General features: G+C 46.7%; 2 protein-coding genes across 8 annotated transcripts in view; one reads left to right on the top strand and one right to left on the bottom strand.

Annotated features, from left to right (window-relative positions):
* Positions 1 to 22126, top strand: part of TLL2 (tolloid like 2) — a 321269-nt gene that overhangs the window by 97538 nt on the left and 201605 nt on the right. For 6 of the 7 annotated variants that reach the window (XM_049809777.1, XM_049809774.1, XM_049809776.1 and 3 more), the window contains one exon: positions 394 to 3152. In XM_049809777.1, the coding sequence (XP_049665734.1) occupies positions 394 to 528 (135 nt within the window). In that variant the 3' untranslated portion in view covers positions 529 to 3152. Of the gene's footprint in view, positions 1 to 393; positions 3153 to 22126 lie in introns of those variants that run through there. The other variant, XR_007507213.1, reaches the window with a different exon arrangement.
* On the bottom strand, positions 14014 to 20191 carry LOC126042554 (cytochrome P450 2C9-like). Its single transcript, XM_049809808.1, has 9 exons — positions 20007 to 20191; positions 19503 to 19665; positions 18867 to 19016; positions 18395 to 18555; positions 17825 to 18001; positions 17160 to 17301; positions 16553 to 16740; positions 15214 to 15355; positions 14014 to 14524 (listed from the first exon to the last, which is right to left on the bottom strand). The coding sequence occupies exons 1-9, from the start codon at positions 20184 to 20186 to the stop codon at positions 14343 to 14345; spliced, it is 1485 nt and encodes a 494-aa protein (XP_049665765.1). The 5' UTR covers positions 20187 to 20191; the 3' UTR covers positions 14014 to 14342.

Here is a 22126-nt window from a genome sequence, read left to right as displayed (position 1 = left end):
TAAGTTATTTTGTTGCTAATGAACCTTCGGAGGGCCTCTGCTGCAAAACAGGGTCCCGTTTGGATTGTGTCATTTCCTGAAAAGGTTAGGACAAATTAGAGAAAACTCAGAAGGCTGGAACAAGAACATCCAGAGAGTCCTGTGAATGTGACCTACCAAAACCAACTGGAAGAACTGGGGTTGTAGAGTGGTCTGGCATCAGTCTTCAAACATAAATAGGGCAAGCATGCAAAGAGCAAGGGAATGTGCTCAGGAAATCAGAGCAGGGCAGGAGGTACTTGAGCACTCAATGTTTGTGTTTCCTGGCCAGTCTGAGCTTAAATTCTAGCATCATAGTACAGTTATTTAGCCTGCAGACTTGACCACTCTGCTGCCTTCTTTACTTTTCTGCAGCCTCTGGAAGAAATCTACTCTGCAGGGGATTCCATCATGATTCGATTCCACACAGACGACACCATCAACAAGAAAGGCTTTCACGCCCGATATATAAGTACCAAATTTCAGGATGCATTGCACATGAGAAAATAGTTTGACTACTCCTCACAGACATTCCCATCTGAAGATTGAGACTTTTAACTGTGATCTTTGTCTGGGGTTTTTTTGTTTGGTTGGTTTTGGTTTTTTTTAAGCTTCTGTGCACCTGGACAAAAGCAGTGTACAGTATTTTCAGTAACTAAAACTAAATCCAGCCTCAAAGGTTTGCCTCTGAAATTATTAGCGTGACCCTTTCTTGTTAACATACCCAGGACCAAAAATTGTCTTCTAATCATACCTGCCAGGGCATAAATATTGTATTTTGCACAGCTTGCCATGGGGCTGAGTGAAGACTGAGACTGAATTGAGAAGAGCCTTCATCTCTTGCATGTCCTGTTTCTAGGTGACATTTCCTAAGCATCCTGTACACATGAGCTGTCTGAACACATTTTCTGGAGCAGATGATGTGGACGGCCACCTGGTAGGATTTTCTCAAAATACCTTGGGAGCCACCCGCTCTCCCCTACCAGCCCAAAATACTCTGTGCAATAAGTGAACAACCAGATGGCTGTGACTCCATCACTCCTTCTGTCCCATCTGTTTATTGTCTTGGTTATTGTGGGTTGAAAGGTAGGCAGGGGCAGAGGGACAGTCTCTTTAGGGCTGCTAGCTGCTTGGATCACAGTAAATAAGAAGGGCCCAGTGCCTGATTTGCAGTAATTGTCATGGTATATGCTGAATGGGAGTACTTTGATCGGGTGGTGCTGTGATGGGATGCAAGGCATGACCATGTAATGGTGGCAAAGCTTAACAACTGGAGTGCTGACAGCATGCTCCAGTTACACCACCAGGCAAGGCAGCTCAGAGGGCTGTGGCAGCAGTCCAGACCTTATCTTAAATAAGGAATCTCTCTTCCTCACTCTGCCCATGTTTGCTTTCTCAGCCTTCTTTACACTGCTTCCTTTCCTTAGTACCACTTCCATGTGAGCCCTTCCTTTTCACAGCTGAGCTGCTCTTCTCAGGGCTTCCCACCACAATCAAGGAGTGCTCTGCAACATCAGCTAGCTGGAGCATCTTACTGAAGGAAACGCTGGGCCAGAGATAGTCAGGGTGTCCCTGAGGCAGAGGTACACAAGCCATGCTACAGGTCAGCTCTGGTGAGCTCTGGGAACCTGTCAAACATGTGCAACCTCCAGGCATGGGACTAGGAAAGGGAGAGCTCTGCTGTTCTCTGCTTCCTCCTCATTCCTCACTGGCCCATGGCCCAGTCTCTTAACTTCATGGCAGAGTGCAAGCAAGACGGTGACTTAAGCACTTTGAGCTATAAGGCTTAGACATGCTCTATGTTGCAGTTATTTATGTACATGGAAGCTACCAAGCCATGGTCTTGCAGAATGAACAAGTAGCTTGGCACTTCTTTGGGAAAAAGTAGGGAAAACTGTGCTTTTAGGGGAACCACTGTAATTGAGCTGTAATATAGGAAGAAAAAAAATATAAGAAAAGAAAGACTTTATTCTGAATAATGTTTCATTAAGGCACTCGTGGGCAACTATGAGCTAAAAGCTGAGGTATGTTAGCTTTAATAAAGTATTTGTAATCCAAGGATTACTATGTTTACATAACCAATGTACTGTCAGGCTCTGGGGTGACACCTCCTCTCTGATGTATGACTGTGGAGAAGCGTGGGGCCAGTGCCACTGTCAGGCACAAATGGCATTCCTGGAGATGAGGGTATTTCGAGATGGATAAGAAGAAGATCCAGCCCTCTCCAGAAGACCTTGAACAGAATATGGTCCAAGTATTGTGAATACTGGGAGAAGCAAATGCATGAAAATATTTTCTTGCTTAGAACAAGAAAAATAAAGTAATTTATACACACACACACAAGGTTATATGTATATAAACTGTGCATGTACAAGACCAGTAGTCAAAGCCATAGTAAGTGTCATGTGAACAATACTGTACCATTGACGATAGCTTTATTGCAGGCTGTATAAAACCATGTTATTTCTGTTTTGTTTTTTTTAGCTCTGCTTTGTTCCTCTCTTCAAATTGTGTGGCCTTTTTACAGGCAAGACCTCTGATCTCAAGCTGTTTGACCATGCAGGTCTGGGGAAGTGAGCTCCGCTAGATGGGGTCTGTGTTTGTCCTTCTCTTCCTTGCCCCCATTCAAGCAAAATCACAGTGACTCAGGTCTGGAAATAAAAGCGTGACACTGATCCCTGTGAAATGGAAGGAAAGTTTCAGGTGGCAAGCAGCAGTTCAGGTTTCCTGGCTTTCTAATGGGAGCAATGACTCTGGAGAGAAGTGACTGTAGGAGCTTCCCATGTACTTTAACATCTTTGTTCCGTGTTCTGGTAATTTCCCATCTTCCCCAGACTTGTTCATTGCAGATGCTTGCAATGTGGTTTGATGGATCTACTACACTTGTTAGCATTCATGCAGGTGTCTCTTGTGACAGTGTGCTCACAACTGTTGTACTGTGCATTTCAACCAATGATCTATGTAGAATATTTCTGCTGTACTGACTGGGCTTAACAGTCAATAATGTGTGAAAGTTTCTTAAGAAAAGGAAAAAAATGTCAGACCCTCTACGATGTGTATATGTATTCTGGTCTTTGTGTGGTTTTACATTTAGCTAACTAAAATAATTTTTTAATAGTAGAAGGAGAGGAGGGTGTGGGGGCAATCACAAATGTATCTGTGCCCAGAACAAGTCTGTGCATTCATTAAAGACTGTGGATTCAGTTGCACATTCTGTTGTATGCATGCATGTACCACTTCCTCAAGGGGAGGAAATTTCTTAATACATCCCTTGTTCTGCCAACTGTTGTTTGTGTCTACAGCTAATACCGGGTAGGATTTACTCTCTGCAGGAAGCAAATTTCCCTTGAGCTTTGTCTTGGCTTTTACAATCAAGAGAGCATTTAGGAAGCAGGCAGAGGAACAAGTTGGTCAGCCAAAGGGCTACATCGTTGTGTTTCATGTTCTGCGCTCATGCTTTAGTGGGTTGAGATGCAGATCTGCAGCGGTAAGCATTAGGGATCTGGAAATTAGTCCCTAAGTAGACTTCAGAAGAGGAGGCTTATTTACTACACTACAGGGTATGGCCTTCAGCAGCAGGTCCCAAAAGATCCTGGGACATGAAACTCCTGTGCAAAGGACAGCAGGATGAGCCTGAGGCAGAAGTTCCTTACTGCAGAGTCATGGTCCACATTCTTACTGTGGCAGCAAAATGAACAGTAGCTAGGCAGCACCTAAAATGCTTTTCTTCTCTTTCTGTCCACTGCTTGATGTCTACGCTGCTTGCTAAGGATCATGTCTGTGTTCTTTCCCCAACATATACCCAGTTTGTACTTGTCCCACCACTCAGAACTTTTCCTGTGGTGTGTATTACAGCCACTCAAACCTTGGCGGTGACTGCATTTCCTCCCAGCTGTTCCCAAAGGCAAAGCAGCAATGGAGATGAACTAAGGAATAAGCATCCCCATGTAGGTCCTCCTGTACCCACAGTATCATGGCACAGTATAACCCTGGAATTAGCCTGGAGGCTGACAGTCAAGTCACCAGGTGGACATCATTTCCAAGAACAGGGCCAAAAGCCTTCAGTCACACAGAGTTACAGTCCAAAGCAATGTGGAAATACTAGAAATTATGCAGCCCCAGTGAAGCTGGTGGGAAATAGGAGGTGGAATATGAAGTCACAGCTGTTAGAGAAACACACAGATGTTTGCAATTACAGTGAGATAGGTCCTTACTGTGTGCACGGTCTATCTGTTGTATGTGTAAAGATCGTTTGCAGGCTTCTATCTTCCCTGCTCTTCAACTACTATGTTCCCTTAATGTCTCTTTCCACACTGCCTGCCTGCCACCAGTGCTGTGTGACATGGCCAGTCCTCATTTTCTCTGCTGATTTCTAGAAACAGGACTTCATTTTCCAGAAGGTGTCCAAGGACAGTCCAGTCACCATGTGTGAGAAGCTGAAGGGAATATCCATTGTCTGCCAGGAGATTCTTCATCTTTTAAAAACATGAGTACCCAGTAGTACAGTGCACTTCAGATAAAGAACGATGCTTCACACCAGACAGACACATTGGTCTCAGCATGAAGCCAGCAGAAATCTTCCACTTTGTCCTGGTGTTTCCAGCAAACGTGCTCTGGCAGATGAGGTGTGAGCCTTAGAAAGCAAAAGCAGGATTCCCCTCAGGCTGACTTGTGGTACATACTAAGCATGCTCTCGGAGCCAGGATGGTTTTATTTGCCATGGGGCAGGCAGAGAACAGGCGGAGTCTCTTCAGCGCCCTGAAGTCCAGCTTCCCAGGTACGTGCCAGACCCTGCCCCTGGCAGGGACCTGGCTCTATCAGGTGTGCTGGGACCCAGGCAGGTTGTCTGAGTCAGCCTGAGAGAAATGCCATCGTCTCTTCCTCTTTGCAGGTCTGCAGCTCAGTTTTTAGCAGGAAGAGAAACTCATCTTAAAAGGAGCGCTAACCCTGGCATCGGGCAGTCTGCTGTGAACACATGCAGGGATTTCTCAGGGAGAAGAGTGAAATGGTGAGTGGGAGTCATTCTGTCGAGTCGGTGTCATCCTGTTGAGTCAGTTGGGTCTTGTTTGGATGGAAGCAGCGGGGGTGATCAGAGTGCAGGAGAGGTGAGGCCACAGGAGTGCTTAGCTGTTGGATGAAAAGCTCCCTGGGAGTGTTGAACCCTCCCATTCTCTGCCCCAGCCAGATCAATCAAGCTGGCTGCATTTTCTTACGGTGCAACCAACAGTTTCAGACATCTGCTTGGATTTTAGCATCTGCCCCAGTTTTTCTGTCCTGGATTGTGCCCTGGGTTATGCAGTGGACCCTTCTTGAGGAGATTTCCTGTCCTGCGAGATGGGACCTGCTGAAAGGCACCCTGTCTGTTTAGAAATGGCCAGGTGAGAGTGGCTGAGCACGAAACTTACTTCCTCCCAGCAGCTAGGTGGCTCTGAGGCTAAAGCAATGTTCTTCTCTGATATGTAATAATGAATTAATTCCATGAGTATTCACTGAAAACATGCTCTCAAAGGATCTTGGATTGACAGCAGAACTAGGGGAGTGCAGCACAAAGTTATTTGTTAACAGCATACAAACAGAAATAATAGATTAGTGGCTTTGGTCTCTCTAACCTCTGTTGATCTTCTTTCACTTCCCCATATTGGTCCCCTTGGGATCTCCCTTTCTCTCTCTTCTACAGCCTTATCCAGTGAATGGCACATAGCTGGTGCTGGCCCTATCCAAGAGGTGGCCAGGTGTTAACCCCCAGGAGCCGTATAGGCACAGAAGAGGAGATGGTCGCTGCCCACGAGCAATCACAGTTTGAGCAAGTGTGAGAACAGCTAGCGGAAAGGGAGTATTAGCCATGTGTTGGAGAGTTGATGCTGAGAGGTGGAAGCATCTATGGTAAATCTGAGAAGTAAATCCAGAGCATCTGATCGCTGGATGTGTGTGTTAACTGCAGTCATCCATCTCCCCTCTGTTGCCTTCAGTGAAAAGCTCTCTGTATGGAGCTGCAGGGGCCTAGTGATGCTGGTTTTGGTTGGGGAAGAGGCCTGTCTCCTTGTGGTCTTTCCTTCTGTTTCCAGGTCAGCAGGATGCTATGAGTTACTGAGTGGCAAAAAGGGAGAGGGAAGGGTTGTGATGTTTATCTTTTGCCTCAACTGCAGTATAAGGCTTTCTCTCCCCCAAGAGATGCACTTGGTAGACAGTAGAAGCTGTAGTTAGTGCTGCCAGGAAACCTACCTGACTCACATCAGGGTCACTGATACTCAGAGCTCTGTAAACATTACTTTGGAGTAGTCAGGGCAATCTATTAGCAAAAGCAGGAGCACTGCAGGCATAGAAAGATATCACAATATTGAATTACTTTCACTTTACATTTTGAAATTTCAGAGCAATGGTCAGGAGTTTTAATCAGGAAGATTAGAAGTGTCCCCTTCTTTCTTTTTTGAAGTAAATAAATTGGAAGTCAACACTAATTTTCATGTAAAGGACATCCTTGTCTCTCCTGACATGGCTAGCATACAAACTTGCATGCTGATCCATTTTTGCAAGTCACTTGACACAATGGCTTTAAACCATTGTACAATTGAGAGAAACAGCCTGTTTCTCAGTGTCTTGCTATGGCTTTCTGTATTTGCTTGCTAGCAGGTTAGACACTTCTGTTTCCAAATATGATGGTCTTAGGATATCCCAAATCCTGCATTTTGTAATTAAAGGCAGTCAGAGGAGAGCACAAATGCCCAGTGCCTTGCAAGTCACCCGTTAGAGATTTCAGTGCAGAAACAGGCTTTTCCTTTAAATAAGGGCTTACCTATATGGTCTGTCTGCTAGTGTCCCACCTTAAGAAACTAAGTATTTAACCCTGGTCTGGAACTGTGATTGAATAACCTAGGAAAAACTATTTCTACTCAAATCAAGGGTGCCAATCAGGTTATTGGGAGTAACAGACCTGTTCCTAGCTGGCAACTTAAATTTGTAAATAGTCAGCACACACAAACATAGTTTCACAAATAACTTGAGCAGAGAAAGGTGACCATATTTAAATATGTTATTTATGTGGCTCCTTCTATTCAATCTTTCATTTAGCCTGTATGGACAGTCCTAGAAATAATAATGGTGTCCATTAAGTGCACTGTCTTTAACCAAGAAGAAGGAAATAAAATAAATTTACAGGTTCAGAGAAGAGGCAGGTATGAAAATCCAAGCTGAAGCATTAACAGGTCAGCTGTTCACAAAAGTGCATTTCAGTGAGTAAGTTCAAGGAAGACACAGTAGAAAATCTGGGTGAGAAATGTCTCTGCTATACTTCATTCCCAGCTGACAGTCTGGGTGCAGCAATACATGCACCTCTAAGAAGTTTGAAAGAGATCCTTTTCACTTGGTGACCGATTGCTAGCTGTGTCTGCGTGCTCAGAGGCATTTCTCAACATCCGCAGTCTCATAGGCTAAGCTGTTCAAAGGTTATACTTCCAGTACAATGTCCACAGCTTGCATATAAAGGCCATGCTTCTAAACAAGCCTCTGGCTGGTGTCTGTAATGGGAGGATGAATTCTGGATCTTTCAATAATCTCATCCCCTCTTTGACTTTGCTGTGGATTATGGTCCTTAACACGCAGTGATGTGCCCCACTCCTAGACTGCAGGACTTAGACTGAGCCAAATCTCTCATAGCTTGCTTGCATTTTGAACCTTCCTTCTCCATAACCTGCAGTATCCAGACTTTCATTGGCAAGCTTTCACTGCATTGACCTCCTTGTTCTGAAGTAACCAGGCCCTCCTCAGTGCATGGCAGCAGAACTTCCTGCAGTCAGAAAAAGGGCAACTTGCAACCAGATCCCTCTCTACTGGCTTTTTGTGGATGCAAAGTGAAGCTCTTTCAGCCTTTTCTTGTCACCTTCTAGAGCACCAGAGTTGCAGTTCCAAGGGAGACCTCAGCAGCTTTGCTCTTTCACTCCAGTTTATTTAATTCTTATATGTTTCTGGGACGGGTGGGGGTTCAGGAGTAACACTGAATCTAAGTGTCTTGAAAGAGCACATGCAGATGTGCATACTACTTGCCCCTGGATTAGAGGAGAGAAGAGGTTCCTGCACTGCTTATCCTGATAACCTACCTCTGAAGCCAAGCTTCTCCGTAGTACCATTCCCAACACTGTCACTAGCACCAATCCCTACAGGCAGCCCCAGCTGCCCACAGAGCTCCCTATGTAATGGACCCAGTATTGCTTCCAGCAGTAGAGCCACACCAGCAAAAGAGGTTAAGAGCAGCTTTGCAACTGTCTCCAAGCCTCCTTCTGCGTTCCTCCTGGATGGCAGAGTCTCTATATCCCAGCTGACAGACAGCACATCTAGCAGAGACTGTTCTGAATACCTCCCTTTCTATGTGTGGAAACAATTTAGTCAGGAAGGAGTTAATGTGTTTCTATCATTTTCAGCTGTCCTTGAATCAACAGGAGCAGGCATATCTGATTAGCTTGGGGCTCAAAGGCTGCAGGTGCAAGTCCTTGCTGTTCTACAAGACAAGCTACTACTGTACTTCATCTCCCAAGCCATAGTGGGGTTAAACAGCATTACCCTTTCTCACTGGGAAGCTGTCAGGGTAAATGCATTAAATGATAAGGCCCTGACTGCTTAGAGGCCCTGCATGGTATCAACAGTTCAGGCGAACCATTTAATGTTTCCTTACACCACGTTCTTCAATAGCATGGCATGGTTTTTGTTCTCTCTGGAGTAACTAGCATGCTTTCCCTGTTCAGCTCAAATGAGTATGTTCTCATGTCACCATTTCCAGTCACTTCAGAAGCACCCCTCCCTGCTCCCACACCTGACCAGGGGCATCTCCCAATTGCTAATACTCAGTTCTGGTTTTCTTAATTTTTTTTTTATTTCTCTGCAGGAGACAATGTCTTTCTCAGCATTTTACAACACAACTGTAAAGTCAGTAAGTACACTGCATAGGATGAAGATCAACTGACTACTCACCATCAATTTACCCATAGGAGCTGTTGCGGGGTGGCTCTGGAAAAGAAATTGCTGCTTTTATGGGTGGGTGCTGATGGGGATCTTCTTTGACAGACTGTCCTAATGCCGATGACATTATATTGTAGCAAGTAAGGACAGGTGAGATGCCTAAAGTACCCAGATTCCCACGCTTGTGCCTGTCTTCCTGTTTATTTAGCAATGAGCAAATCCAGCAAGAGGTGAGTTTGCTAAGCCTGTAATGCAGCTAAACTTTCTTCCTGCTCCTTTCACCAAAGGGAACATGAATGACGTTTCAGATTTCATTTCTGTTCTCTCCCAGTGAGAGTGGGGGTGACAAGGGAAGTAGGCCATTAGCCATTGCAGCAGTTACCACAGGGTCCTTTCCATGTCCTGGCACAAAATTAAGATACATGCTACTGCTAATTCTTTGCTAAAAGACATGGGGTTCCTCTCTCTTCCCACAAAAAGTTGTGGGCGTGCAAAGATCTGGGCTTTCTAATCCTACCTTGCTGCTTGCTATGCATGAAATATAATCTCTGTTCTGAGGCACAGACCCTTTCTGGTTTTGCATCTTCCCAGCCAGGGTTCAATAGCATTTGACTGCTGAGTTACAGGCATTGAGGACAATCAGTCCAGCCACAACCAGCCATAGAATGGGGAAGGGCATTTTTTCTGGCTACTGAGCTACTGAAAGGTGGATGTAGATGCAAGTATTGATCATGGTTGTTCTTGACTAAACGGAGCATCTGTTAGCTGTGGGAGCCAGAGGAGACCTGGCTGACTTGTGGCCTTTGAGGAGGTGTGCAGAGCTCTTGAGGCTGCTCCCCATGACTGTTGAGGATGGATGCTGGGTCCTGTGCCTCTCAGCTGGAGCAGTGTTAGTTTGAGATGGTCAGTCAGCCTGGCAGAGGGGATAACAAGTAAGGTGCCTGCCATCATCATTGCCTGTGTGATGGACTTTCTCCTTGCTGGAGCTGCCTTGTTATTTGGAGCTGGGTGTGACATTTGCAATGGCTAGAAAAAGCCAGATGGTTTTGGTTTGGGGTACACTAGGTTTGCTGGTGTCCTGCGCTGCATGCCTTGCATCTGTGAGTCAAGGCACCAACTGATTCTCCAGGCAAGGCTGCACAGGCAGCTGCCTCCAGCATCATGGCAAGGACAGAGAACAGACTGTTGCAAAAGCACATCTTTTCTTGGGGCTTCCTGCTCCCCTTTGTGCTGCTTTTCCTTCTGAATCCAGCTTTCTCTGGCATATATATGTGCTTATCTCTTGTGTACACTTTTTTCCAGCCTCTAGCCCCTTTTTGAGGAAAAACATATATTTCTTCCATTCAGTCAGAGCCATTGTTGGAAGGACCAGAGTTTAGTTTCTTGCTTATGACTGGCAAGTGCAGGCCATGACCTCAGGGTGCAGCTGGTGCTCCATGTGTTACCGACTATATGCTGTTGTTGAAGTCTTGCAACTGCTCACTTAGACTCTCTCCTTGCTTGTTTTGTATGAAACATGTTTTTGCAAGTGTTCTATAACCATCTTATTTCTAGACTTCTGCACATATATCTGGAAGCACAACTGTCCAGCCAGATTGTTCTTCTGGGGTAAGAGTTTGCTTCATTACTTATTCCATTTAAATATGTGGAACGTTTTCCCTCTGAAATTAAATCTCTGCTTCCCCTGTCCATCTCAGTGTGCAGTACAGTAGCAAAACGCTACTGTTTTGATCCAGGGCTGCAGTTTTGTTCCTCACATTGGGTTTTCTTGCTGTTGTATGGTAGCCACTCACTCAGCTACTAAGCACAGAGTTAAAGGATCACACTGCATTTGACCTGACTGTCTGTCTTTGTGAGTTAGTATGAGCCCTGGGTGGTTGGAGTAGCTGCAGGGATTCCCAGCTTCCTGGCCTTGGTCCTTGCAGTTGTCTTGGCAGTGGTCTGTGTTCGCCAGTGGAAGAACTACAGCTGGAATCAGGTGACTACCTTCCATCCCCTGGGTGCCTTGCTACTTCCAAGCCTAGGCCTCCACATCAGAAACCTGATTCAGCACATCCCTAGGCACTCCGACTGCCTCTGCTCTGTCTCTCAAAGGCTGGACCTCAGCTTAGGAGTTGCAAGTTCGTATAGAAATACTGAAGGGGTACCTCCAAATGATCTGTTAACTAGCAGGGAATTAAAAAAAAAAATCTGTCACCACTGTTCTTCAGGGGATTTCTCTGTCATTTCCTACAGGAAATAATTCATGTAGGGATCCTCTCACTCCAAAATGGTGTTACTTAGCTTCTGAAATGCTCCAAGGTGTTTCATAGTATGTATAGCTCGTTCACCTTTTTTTCTGTGTTCCAGCCCATGGGGTGGGTGAGTCTTTGCACCTTGCCTACTTCCTCACTGCTGGAGTAGAGTCAGGGATTTCTGTAGCACCATGCTTCTTTCCTCTGAGGTGAAAAAAACACCCACATCACCAAGGAGATAGTCCACCTGCCCATGGAGGAAGAAAGCCATGAAGCACACTGGCAGCCCAACATTGACAGTTCTACCTAAAAGGGCCCTTTCCTTCCCCTGCCACTTTACAGAGGTTTTTAACCAGCTCTAGTTCTTGCATGGATCTTTATGTTTCCTTACTTCAGAAAGAAGGATGTAACAGTACTGAGGGAGATGATTTCCCCATAGTTGTTGTTGGTTAACATAATCTTTTTTTTATCTTTTTTTTTTTTCCCTGTGTGTAAATGTGAAAGTGAGGGGTTTCCCCTGTGTTAAAAGACCAGACAGATTTTGCATGTTCTTGTAAAGGCAACACTCGGGCATTGAGGTTTCCCCTCTGCAAGCTCATTCTCATGGGCAGCCATCAAGTGGAGCCTGTGATTGTTCCAAATGAAAGAGTGTTTTGGCATCCAGCTTAGAATATGTTGGATACTTTCCCCAATATTATCCCGTGTGGTTATTTATCCCCTGAGTATGTCCTGAGTTCTGGAGCTCTTTAGTAACAGAACATTTTCTCACTGCCCTGTGCTGCTTATGTAGTTGTTTGTGAATTGTAGGTAGATGTTGTTTGTCACTGTTTTGTTCATTGCTTCAGACAAATCAACATCCTGATGGGCAGGAAGAACATGAATATGAATCATCCCCTCGCAGACCTCCAGACGTAAGTCATCTATTAACTGATTCTCAACAGAGCACACATGCTGCTGAGTGAGTTACTAAATAAAGTACTGGCTTTAAGGGTAGCCCTAGACTGATAGAGAGCTCATGGTAAGCTCTCTTCCCATGATTGCCTGGGACTCCTACATGATTGCTGTTGCTGGTTGCATGTCTGTCCATTTGATGCAATCCCAGATGAGAGGCTAGCAATGGTTTGCCATTGCTTTAGATTACACAGGCATTAGAGCTGCATCCTGCATGGGGAAAAATGGAGGGAGAAGGAGAGATGAACCTGAGATGTGAGCAAATATGACATTTTCTTCAAAATACTGCCAAACATTTCCAAAGAGAGAGGTATGAATTCTTGCATACTGTATTCTCTGCGGTACTCACAAGGTCTCTAAGTACCTTGTGACAACCATCACAGAGATTGTATTTTGCCTCTAGGACTTTTATATGGCCATGATGCAGGGCACAACAAATATCTATGTAAATTAAGATCAAGACAACCACTGCAAACCAGACATCCAAACACAAGCAAAGCCCACAAAGACAAAGAAGCCCAGAAGAGAGCCACCTTTGGTAGAATCCATTTATGAAAACCATCCACCCTATCACTGAAAGAAAAGCACCAAATAGTGGCTGGGACCAGAAATAACAGACACAATCCTTTTCCTGGACACCAGGGGTCACACGATCGCAGTTTATGATCAAGAGAGTTTTCTTTTTCTGCATACATGAAATTCTATGGAGGACAGGACAGAGATTTTGAATGGGGAAAGGACTTTTGCAATGATGCCTCTGAGATGTGGAAGCAAAATGAGATTCTCCTGGAGTACCCAAGCTCTCTGGGAGGCATGGTTTTGCTGTCCTCCTAATAAATTTTAATAATATCTGTCATTTTAATAAATAACATCTAAATCCTTGCAGTGATACTGATGGTAGATAAGAGCAGCCAGAGAGTTGGCTGGAGTCCTCATCACTCAGGTGCCTGAGTGTACTTCTTGCAACAGCCTGCAAAAACAAGCATGCACTCGTCTTTTCTTTTGGCAGAAGGAGTCCAGACTATAAGTGAGATGAAGTGATATGCCCAAGAAAACTGGAAGGAGAATGCAACTCCAGCTGCGGAACTTAGCCCCTGTGATGGCAACTTCTCTTTGTTCTCGGCTGTTCCTTACCCACAATGGCCTCTCTCTCACGCTGTTCTCTCCTCTGTACGTTGGCATTTCAGCTGGGAGGTGGGCTGGGAGTATGATTCAGGCAGGAGGCCTCAGCAGCCCCATCTTGATTCGTGTGGGGGTGCCGAGAGGCCACAGGTGGGCTTGTGCTCCAAATGACTCAGAGAGAGCAGTAGGCCTCGTGGAGATGGTGGGAGGAGGACAGAGAGGAGCCATAGGGAAGGTGCTCCCAGCTTGTGGAAAGGCTGGGGCATAGTGTGCCTGAGAAATGAGAGGAGCGCCCAGGAACAGCCAAAAGTCCCATTGAGGGGATGAAGGCAGCTGGAACTTCAGCCTCTGAACTGGGGGGGGGGGGGGGGGGGAGGAGTGTTCTCCTCTACAAGGGATGCTGCAGCTATACTTTGGCTGGCAGCCCCAGGAACGGCAGATAGAGCTGCTGATAGCCCCCAGGCTGCAGGACCCCGTTCCCATCCCACACCATGAGATTCCTCACTGGTAGTGTGCTGCAGCTGGCCACGGGCCCAGCAGCAGTGGGAGCTCTTCCCACAGGGCACTGGCCACAGGCACTGTGGACCTACTCCGCAGTGGAACAGCAGATGTGGGCGCTGCCCAAACCCAAGGAAAATAACGGCTCAAATCCTCATAAACAGATTTTTCTTTACTGGGACATTAACATACATACAAGCAGCGCTATCCATCTGCAAAGCGTACTGCCGTTGGTGGGACACGTGCTATGGGAGAAGCAGGTCATGGGCAGCCATGCGAGCCATATTTATGAGAAAATCAGCTGTTTGATGCAGTCACTGCGCTCAATGAACCTGTGGACAGAGCGTCAGTGCACAGGCTGCAATGTCACCCAGGGCCTCCTTGCAATGTAGTGGAGCAGTTCTGGGAGGCTTTGAAGGTGTCTACTCTGTGCATGTATCTACTCTGTGTTTGGGTTGCCTTCCTGGAGGCCTTGCAAAGGTGAGCCAATGCTTCTGCTGTTGGTTTTATTAAGGGAGATGTAAAGGAGTAGCCAGGCTCAGGATACCGTGGAGAGAGGTTTTGTGCTTTTCAGCGAGGGAGAGCACAGAGCTGGTAGGCAGGAGGTACATTGCCTGTCCCACTCAGTGTTGGGGTTATGTTGAGTTCCTGGGGATCGACAACAGGCTTCAAGGTAAAGTTCTGCAGGATGGTGGTTATGAGTAAGAATATCTCCATGCGTGCCAGGCCCTCTCCAGGGCATATTCGCTTCCCTGGAAGTGAAAACAGCAAATAGCACTCAACAGGTGTTGCTGAGTAGACTAGAGTTTGTACTAAGCAGATGTGTTGCACAGCTTTATTTATGGGATACAGCCGCAGCAGTGAGATAACTGTCAGGATTACTAAGGACATTTGCAAGAGAAGAGTTTGTTGGAGAAAAAGACCCTTAGCAGTTTGGCTGGGTGTGCGAAGGAAAAACAGGAGTAGAAGTCTTAAACATGGAGGAGGGATCACAGGAGGCAAGATGAGAGAGAGCAAGGTGACATAAAGCACAGGTGAGAAAGCGGAGGGTTGGAGCTATTGGTAGGTGAGTGGTTGCATGCAGCCTGAGAGGTACTTAAAAGGTGCTGCAGAAAAGCGGAGCTACCACAGAAAGACAGCTTGGTTAAGGATGATTCTGGTGGTTGTATAGGAAGGTGACAGGTATTTTAGAAAGTGTCAGTGGGTCCCATTCATGTCGTTACATTGGCAACTCCTAGTAGGAGGTCTGAGAAGCCACCAGGCCTGAACAAGATGGGAGATGCAGCTGGGGAAGGGAGCAGCAGGGAGGAGTTATCCAGAGAGCAGTGAGTCCCAAGGAAGCACTGGGGGGACCATGCTGGGAAGAGGGAGAGTGTGTTATAGGGAAGGGCAGGGTGGTCACCAGAGGAAGACATCAACAGAGAGAAAGCCTGTGCTTTACCTGCTGAGAAGGGCATGAAGAGCTCACTCTTCCTAAAGGTGCCATTGTCATTCAAGAAATGTCCAGGGTTGAATTCATTTGGGTTTGGAAACTCTTTACTGTCATGGAGGACAGAACTGAGGATGGGAAAGACTGTGGTGCCCTGAGGTAACACAAGAAGAAGAGCACAACATGAAGCGGAGACAAGTTAGATCACTTAATCCGACTGCCTGCCAGGTTAAGACTGAACTTCCCAGCACAGCCCTACCAGTGCCTTTTGTTTGCCTTTGGGGACCCTTCCTCTGGGGAGGCAGCTTTAGGGAGACCCTGCTAGATGTCACAGCAGGGACAGTCGTTGGCTGCTTTTCCTGAATGCTTCCTCTCAGACCATTTATCCTCACCTTGCTCTGGTCATCTGGGAACACCCCACCTAATTCTTCCTCTTTCTTAGTGGTTCACAACAATGAACTTGTAGATGCACTACGTTCCTTCTTTTCTGTGAGCCCCCAAAAGCAAAAGCACACAAAGTTGTGGAAATGAAGCTCTCTTCCCCTCTCCTGGCAAATTTCTCATGCCACGATCCTCTTCCTTCCCTCTTCCTGACCAGCCATTGATGTGGGGGTGGGATAAATAATCCAGCAGTCATGACACAAGAGCCCTCTGCTGGAAGCTGAGCAGTTCTCTAGGTCCTGCCTTTTGATTTTACAGAGGCAGCTGAAAATCAAAACGCCAACAGCCTGTGTGCTGCTGTTCCCCTGCTGTACACAGTCACCCAGAAGACAGGATGTAACATGAGCATCGCTGTCATGGGCCAGGCCAGGCCATGAGTTGCTCTAGCCCATCAGCCTGCCTCTGGCAGTGGCCAGCAGTGACTGCCTCAAGAAGTGTGTGAGAACAGAGCAAACAGGTTTTACTTGTTCCCTTGAATGCAAACATAGCCTCAAGCACTTTGTGGCTCAGGGGCTTTCTGTGCTCAATAACCACCAACTGACTTTGCATCCAAGCACAGTGTACAGGCTCTCCTGGATGGTGGTGAGCAGTTCCACAGCTTCGCTTCCTTTTGTGTGAGGAGCCACTGATCTGGTTTTTTTTTGTTAACGCACTGTGTTTCTGCAGGTAGGTAAAGCTGCAGAGCAAGTGAGCAAAGGTGTTGGGCAGAACCACTGTTCCAGTTGGCCCATGGAATGGGAACAAGGGATTGCAAGTGAGCTACAGGAGCCTGAGGATAAAACCTTCATGAAGGGGCTGGGTGACAATGAGGTCAGGCCAAAGCATTTGTAGCTTCTGGCTTGTAACTGACAGCCTAAGAGCAAACATGCCACCACCTTGTTGTTGAACTTGAGGAAGCTTGCCCACTAACCTTGGGAATGACGTACTCTCTGAAGCCGGTGTCTTTGGTCACAGTGTGAGGGAGACCCATGGGGATGAGGGAGATGAAGCGCTGGATTTCATGGACCACTGCATCTGTGTAGGGCATCTGGGTCTGATGAACCACACAAGGTCTTCGTGATCGTCCCACTACCTGGTCAATCTCTTCTTGAACTTTCTCTGTCATGAAAGGCACAAACCATAAAATGGGTAAATAAAATCAAACTTACCTAAACAGGTTTCCATAAGCTGTCCACAGATGACAGGAGCATTGATGTTGGTTTTGGTGTTGACTAGAACATAGCTCCACTGAGGCCCATGCAAAGAATGTTCTCCTGGTGACTTGGCTAATGTGCATATAACTGGGAGATAAAGATGTGGACACAGTCACATCCCTGGCTGTGAGGGGAGTGCAGCTGATGATGATGCCAGTGAAGCTGAGGGATCTATAACGGCCACCCTGGGGAATGATGGTGCAAGGACCTTGCCCTTTTGGGTAAAATATGAGAGAGAGGAGAAAAGTTGGGAGAAGGATGTGGTGTTAGACACACGCCCAGCCCAGGAGAATAGCTAGAGAGGAAGAGGTCACAGACTGGTACCTTGCATCTTTGGGTATTTGAGAAGAAGCAGAAGCCCATATCTTACAGTGGTGCTAATTGTCTCAGTTCCAGTAATGAACAAGTCGAAGGTGCTGGTTATCAGGTTCTTCATGTGGAAACTGGAATTGGGATGCTCCTTCTCCTAGGGGAAAGGCTGAGCTGTTTATCTGCCTGAGCTAAGAAAAGTGGCCCTTTCTTGTGTCATCCCAGGCCTTCCTCTTTGCCTAGAGCTGTTGCATTTCTCTGCTAAGGTGCAGCAGCCATCTGGGACATGCAATGCTATCTTTGTGCAGTAAGCTGAACCCCAGAGCAAACTTCTTTCAAGCTGTGCACCGAATGTTACATAGCTGCCTGTTTGCCCTTGCTCTGCCAACTGCTTTCTGGTGAAAGAACTGCAAGACCAGACTGCAAATGTCCCTGTGTTTTGGTGAGAGCAGATGAAGGTCTGGCTGTCCGAGCAGCTGCAGGTAGTGGCTGCTGAATGTGCAGACACCGAGCTGTAAGCTCTAGCACAGGCAATATCTGGGGTATCATTGGTGTCTTCCCACTGCACAGGCCAGCTGCCTGGGAAGGGGTCATCCCAATGTCTCTGTTACTTAGGAGAAGGAAGGGGCTCAGTGTAGATATGTTTGTGGATGCACTGGGGCTGCATGCTGTCTCCTTACCTCCTGCATTTTTCTGAGGAAGCAGTCAATGAAATCGTGGGGGGAGCTGGGATCTAGGGAGGCTTGGTGCATCTTCACCTCCTCTGACACAAAGGCTTTTAGAGCATCAATTTCTGTGAATATTTTGTTGTGTGGGCCAGGCAAGTAATCCAGGATCTTTGAGAACATCTGGTAGAGCTGGAAGGAAAGAAACAGGAAGGTCCCTAGCATGACCATTGCCCCATCCTTTGATATTAGCAAAAAGCCTAGGAAGGCCATAACACTCTCAAGTGAGCCAAGCAGAAGGGCTATGAGGCTGGGCAGTCTGACAGGGTGGTTGGAGCTTGCTTAGTAGTAGTAGGAACCTTAGAGTTGGGGAAGAAGGGTGTTCAGGACTAAGGGGAAGCTGCACTTAGCTGGCAAAGCCAACTCCATTGGTGAGCATGCTTCTTGCTCTTGAATGAATTCCCTCCTGTGCAGCAAAGCATTGATGGGGTCCTAGTTAGAAGACTGAAGTGGGACTTCATTGGGAGGGAGGCCTCCTGCTCCCCTGGGGGAATGTTGCCATTGCAATATGGCTACTGAATGTACCTGTCCCCATGGGGAGTTCATCATCTCAAAGATGTTGTTCATGTTGCTCATCAGGGCCAGGAACTTCTTGTCTTCATAGTTGTATCGTTTCCCAAAGATGATGGAGCATATGACATTGGAGACAGCACAGCTCAGCATGAAGGTTGGGTCAAAAGGTGTTCCTGTGATTTCAGAAAAGTTACAAACCATTAAAAAAAAAAAACACCAAACCAAACTATGGCTACTTATGGCTGCTGTGGGTAACCTGAGCTCTGGTTGTTAGTGGAAATATCAGATCAAAGTCTCTGAGTAACACAGAAAGGTCCTCCAAAAAGAATAGTACGTGGTTACAGAATTGTTTACTGCTTTGTAATGAGGGGTAGCCGGTGCATGGACCAAACACACGGGAACTTCAATTCTATGCTAAAGACATGGGCTTCCTTAATATAGTCCTTTTTTTGCAAACATAAGCTGTATTAAAAGTGAACCATACCCTTTGTTTTGTTGATCTCTTCCAGCAAGTACTCAGTTTCCTCCTGGATCCTCTCTTCAATGCTCCTTTTCCCCATTCCAAAGTTGCGTAGAGTACTGAGAGCAAACCGCCGGACTTGTAACCACTCCTTGTTGTTGCTAAAAACAATCCCTGCAGAGGAAGAGGGAAGACCTGGCTTGGATGTGCTGGGTGAGAGATGAACTGAGGCTCATGGTGACAGTGAATCCTGTCCCTGGGAGAGCACTGATGTGGTAGAGTCATAGTGTGGTTTGGAGGCAATCTCTAGAGGTTCTGCAGTCCAACTGCCTGCTTTTGGCCTTCTCCACCACATACCCAACCTCCCTGTGAACAATTCACTACTGATAACCGCAGATAATTTCCCTTGCTGCAACTGGTGACTGTTGCCGCTTGCCCTTTCACTGCCCATCACTGAGATGAATCCGGCTCCATTTCTCTGCTACCCTCTTTGAGTGGTTGAAGCCAGCAATTACAGCCCACTCTGCCTTCCCTTCTCCAGGTGGGACCCATCCATTCCCCGCAGTCTTCTCTCGTGCATGGTACACTCCAGCTCTAATCTGCCAAACGCACCCTCAGCCCTTACCTTCTCCTCAGGAGGAGCTCAATCAGCAAACATACCTAATCCATTGTTAGCCCTGTCTCCTATTGGCATGTGTCCTCTGGCAGCAAACTCATCCGCATGATCAACCAAGGCTTCTTTCACCGCATCGTGTCCATGCAGCACCACCACTGGGTCAGAGCCCAAGTGCACTGTGAACACTGGTCCATACTCTTCACTGAGCTGTCAAAATGCAAGAGAGAACATGGCCATGGAGCAGATAGGGAGGAGGAGTTGAAAAGTGGCGTTGCTGCTGCATCCCACTGTGGGCAGTGCAGCCTCACAGACCAGCAACGTCTAGATTTGGTCCTCTCATGATAAATGTGGTTGTGGAGAGGGTTCCCAGCTATCAGGCCCTGGACAACAATGGCAACAGCAGTGAGGGGGAGCAGCTGAGACCCCCATTACTTTTCTGCTTCTCTGGGATTGTCACTCATCAAGCTATGGCCACAGGTTGTCCCAATGCACAGGTCCCACACATTTCTTGCCTGCAGAAGAAAGTAAGAAGAAGAAAGTAGCCTTACCTTCTGGAGGGTTTTGGCCAAGTTCTTTGGTTTCACTTGCAGCATATTACCTAGGATGGGAAGAGGAGCTGGTCCTGGAGGCATCTTCCCCTTTCCAGACCTCCCTCTCCATGCTGTGAAGGATAGCAGGCAAGCAATGCAAACCAGGAGGACAACAGTGGCTGCTCCCAGGAAGCCCATTTGCTTCTGTGGCTCAGGAGGGTGTGACTGGCTGCCTGAGCCCACGTTTATATACTGAAGGGCTATGTTAGCTCAACAAAAGGTTTTGGATCATGTGGCTGAGTTAGTCAATATTACCAGTCAATCACTTGTTAGACTGCCCTGTGTTATGAAACTAGGACTTCTCTTGGTGTTAATTGGCCATTGAAGACACACCTTATCTCAAACAACTGCAGAGGCCAACAGAGGTTAAGAAATTTATAATGTGGTCATAAAACTTGTTTTGTTTCACCTAAAGTTCATTGTTAAAGAGATCACACTAGAGGTGCACTCTTCTACTGAGACGCTCCCAAAAATTCACTGTCACAAGAGCATCTTTCAAGTATTTCAGTGCCATTTGGATTTTCTGTTCTTTGGTATTGATTGTACAAGCTCTCAGTGGGGTGAGCCGTTCTTGCTTTTTCCTGAAGTCTTCCTGACATTATCAGTGGAGTTCACACTGTGTGGAATATGCCAAAGAACATACTGACATGTTCTCCTCAGTGCACAGCAATTGCTTCAGTCTCTCTCCCTAGGGGTCTCTGGCCTCACAAGAGAGGAAAGTATAAAACACTCATCTAGCAAGGGCAGAAATGTTTCCAGGCATCACAATATACAAGAAAGGACTTGCTGGGAAACAGAAGATAAAGATATAAGAAAAGAGGCCTAGACCTTGGGACTCTGACCTCTTCAAGGTCTCCTAGAGGAGAGAAAGAGTGAAAGAAGCAGGTAGAGAAGAGAGAAATCAAGAACTTGAGAGGATATCTGGGGAATGGCTTCCCAAGCTGAGACAGAGCTTCACTTGTGAGGGGCTGGGTATAGGTTAGTGCAACCTGGCAACTAGTCCTTGCACATGCAATGACCAAAGAAGCCCACCTAACCTACTGCTGGAAGCTGGCATGCACAAGTCCTGTTTTGTTGATGTCTGACTCCGATATGAGGAACTGCTCCCCTGGGAGGGCCAGAGGTGCTCTGGGAGGCTGCAGAGCATGTCTGGTGTGTTGCAAGGACTTCAAAAAGAGCTGGAAGCTTCCAGCCCAAGATTACTCTGGGGCTGCATACCTGTGAGGTCTCAACAGCAGTGGCAAAGGCAGGTAGAGAGAACTGTCAGGGCTGTGGCACTGCCTGTGCTCAGTTTGCTCAGTCTGGCCATATGCCTCTGTCTCTCCTGAGCTATGACACTTTTGCAGGCAGACAGATCTCATCCAACTGAGCAGAAGATGTTGTGATGATAGGGGGATGTAGGACTTGGTGGAAATTAGCAAGGGGCCTGGGTGAACTGGGTGCTTCATTGGAGTGTGCTGGGTTTGCTGTGCAGCAGTGTCTTAATGGGAGTTTCCCCTTTGCTCAGAGGTGCTAGTGAAGGCCTCCATCCTTTGCAAAAGTGTCTGTATCTCCTCTATGAGTTCTTAAGTCATCCTCACTCTCTTGCCTAGGTGCAATAATTTGCTAGTTGTTCTTTTTAAATCTCATTTCATATCTTAAAGACCCATACTTGATACTTTGGTGGAAAAACTGATTTGCCAGTCTGGGCTAGTTGCTGATCTGCTGGCCTAAACTCCTGCATCAGCTCAGATGTTGCCAGGGCAGTTCATGGAAGTTCATGTAGCTCTAGAGACTTTCACCTGGTGAAACTGGAGTTCATGGGAGTTTGCACTGCTACATGGGACTCTGCTGCCAGCATTCATGACCTTACCACCTTCCCTGTAAAGTTCTCTCTTCCTGGGAACAAGGGCTCACTTCTCAGCTCTACTTCACAGTTTGCAACATACTTTGGGCAAAAGCCCTGGAACTAGGAATACTTTCATGATTTCTAATTTGTATAAAATCATTATATTCCAAATATTTCCACCACCCTGGCAGACCCACTGGGGATTTACAAGGGAGGAAACCCCATAAGACTAGTGACTCAGACCTTTCCC

This window comes from Accipiter gentilis, chromosome 9 (genome assembly GCF_929443795.1).
Source record: "Accipiter gentilis chromosome 9, bAccGen1.1, whole genome shotgun sequence".
In the NCBI taxonomy this organism is placed as follows: Eukaryota; Metazoa; Chordata; class Aves; order Accipitriformes; family Accipitridae; genus Astur; species Astur gentilis.
Note: the sequence above shows the minus strand (reverse complement) of the source record. Positions and strands in the feature narration are given on the sequence as shown.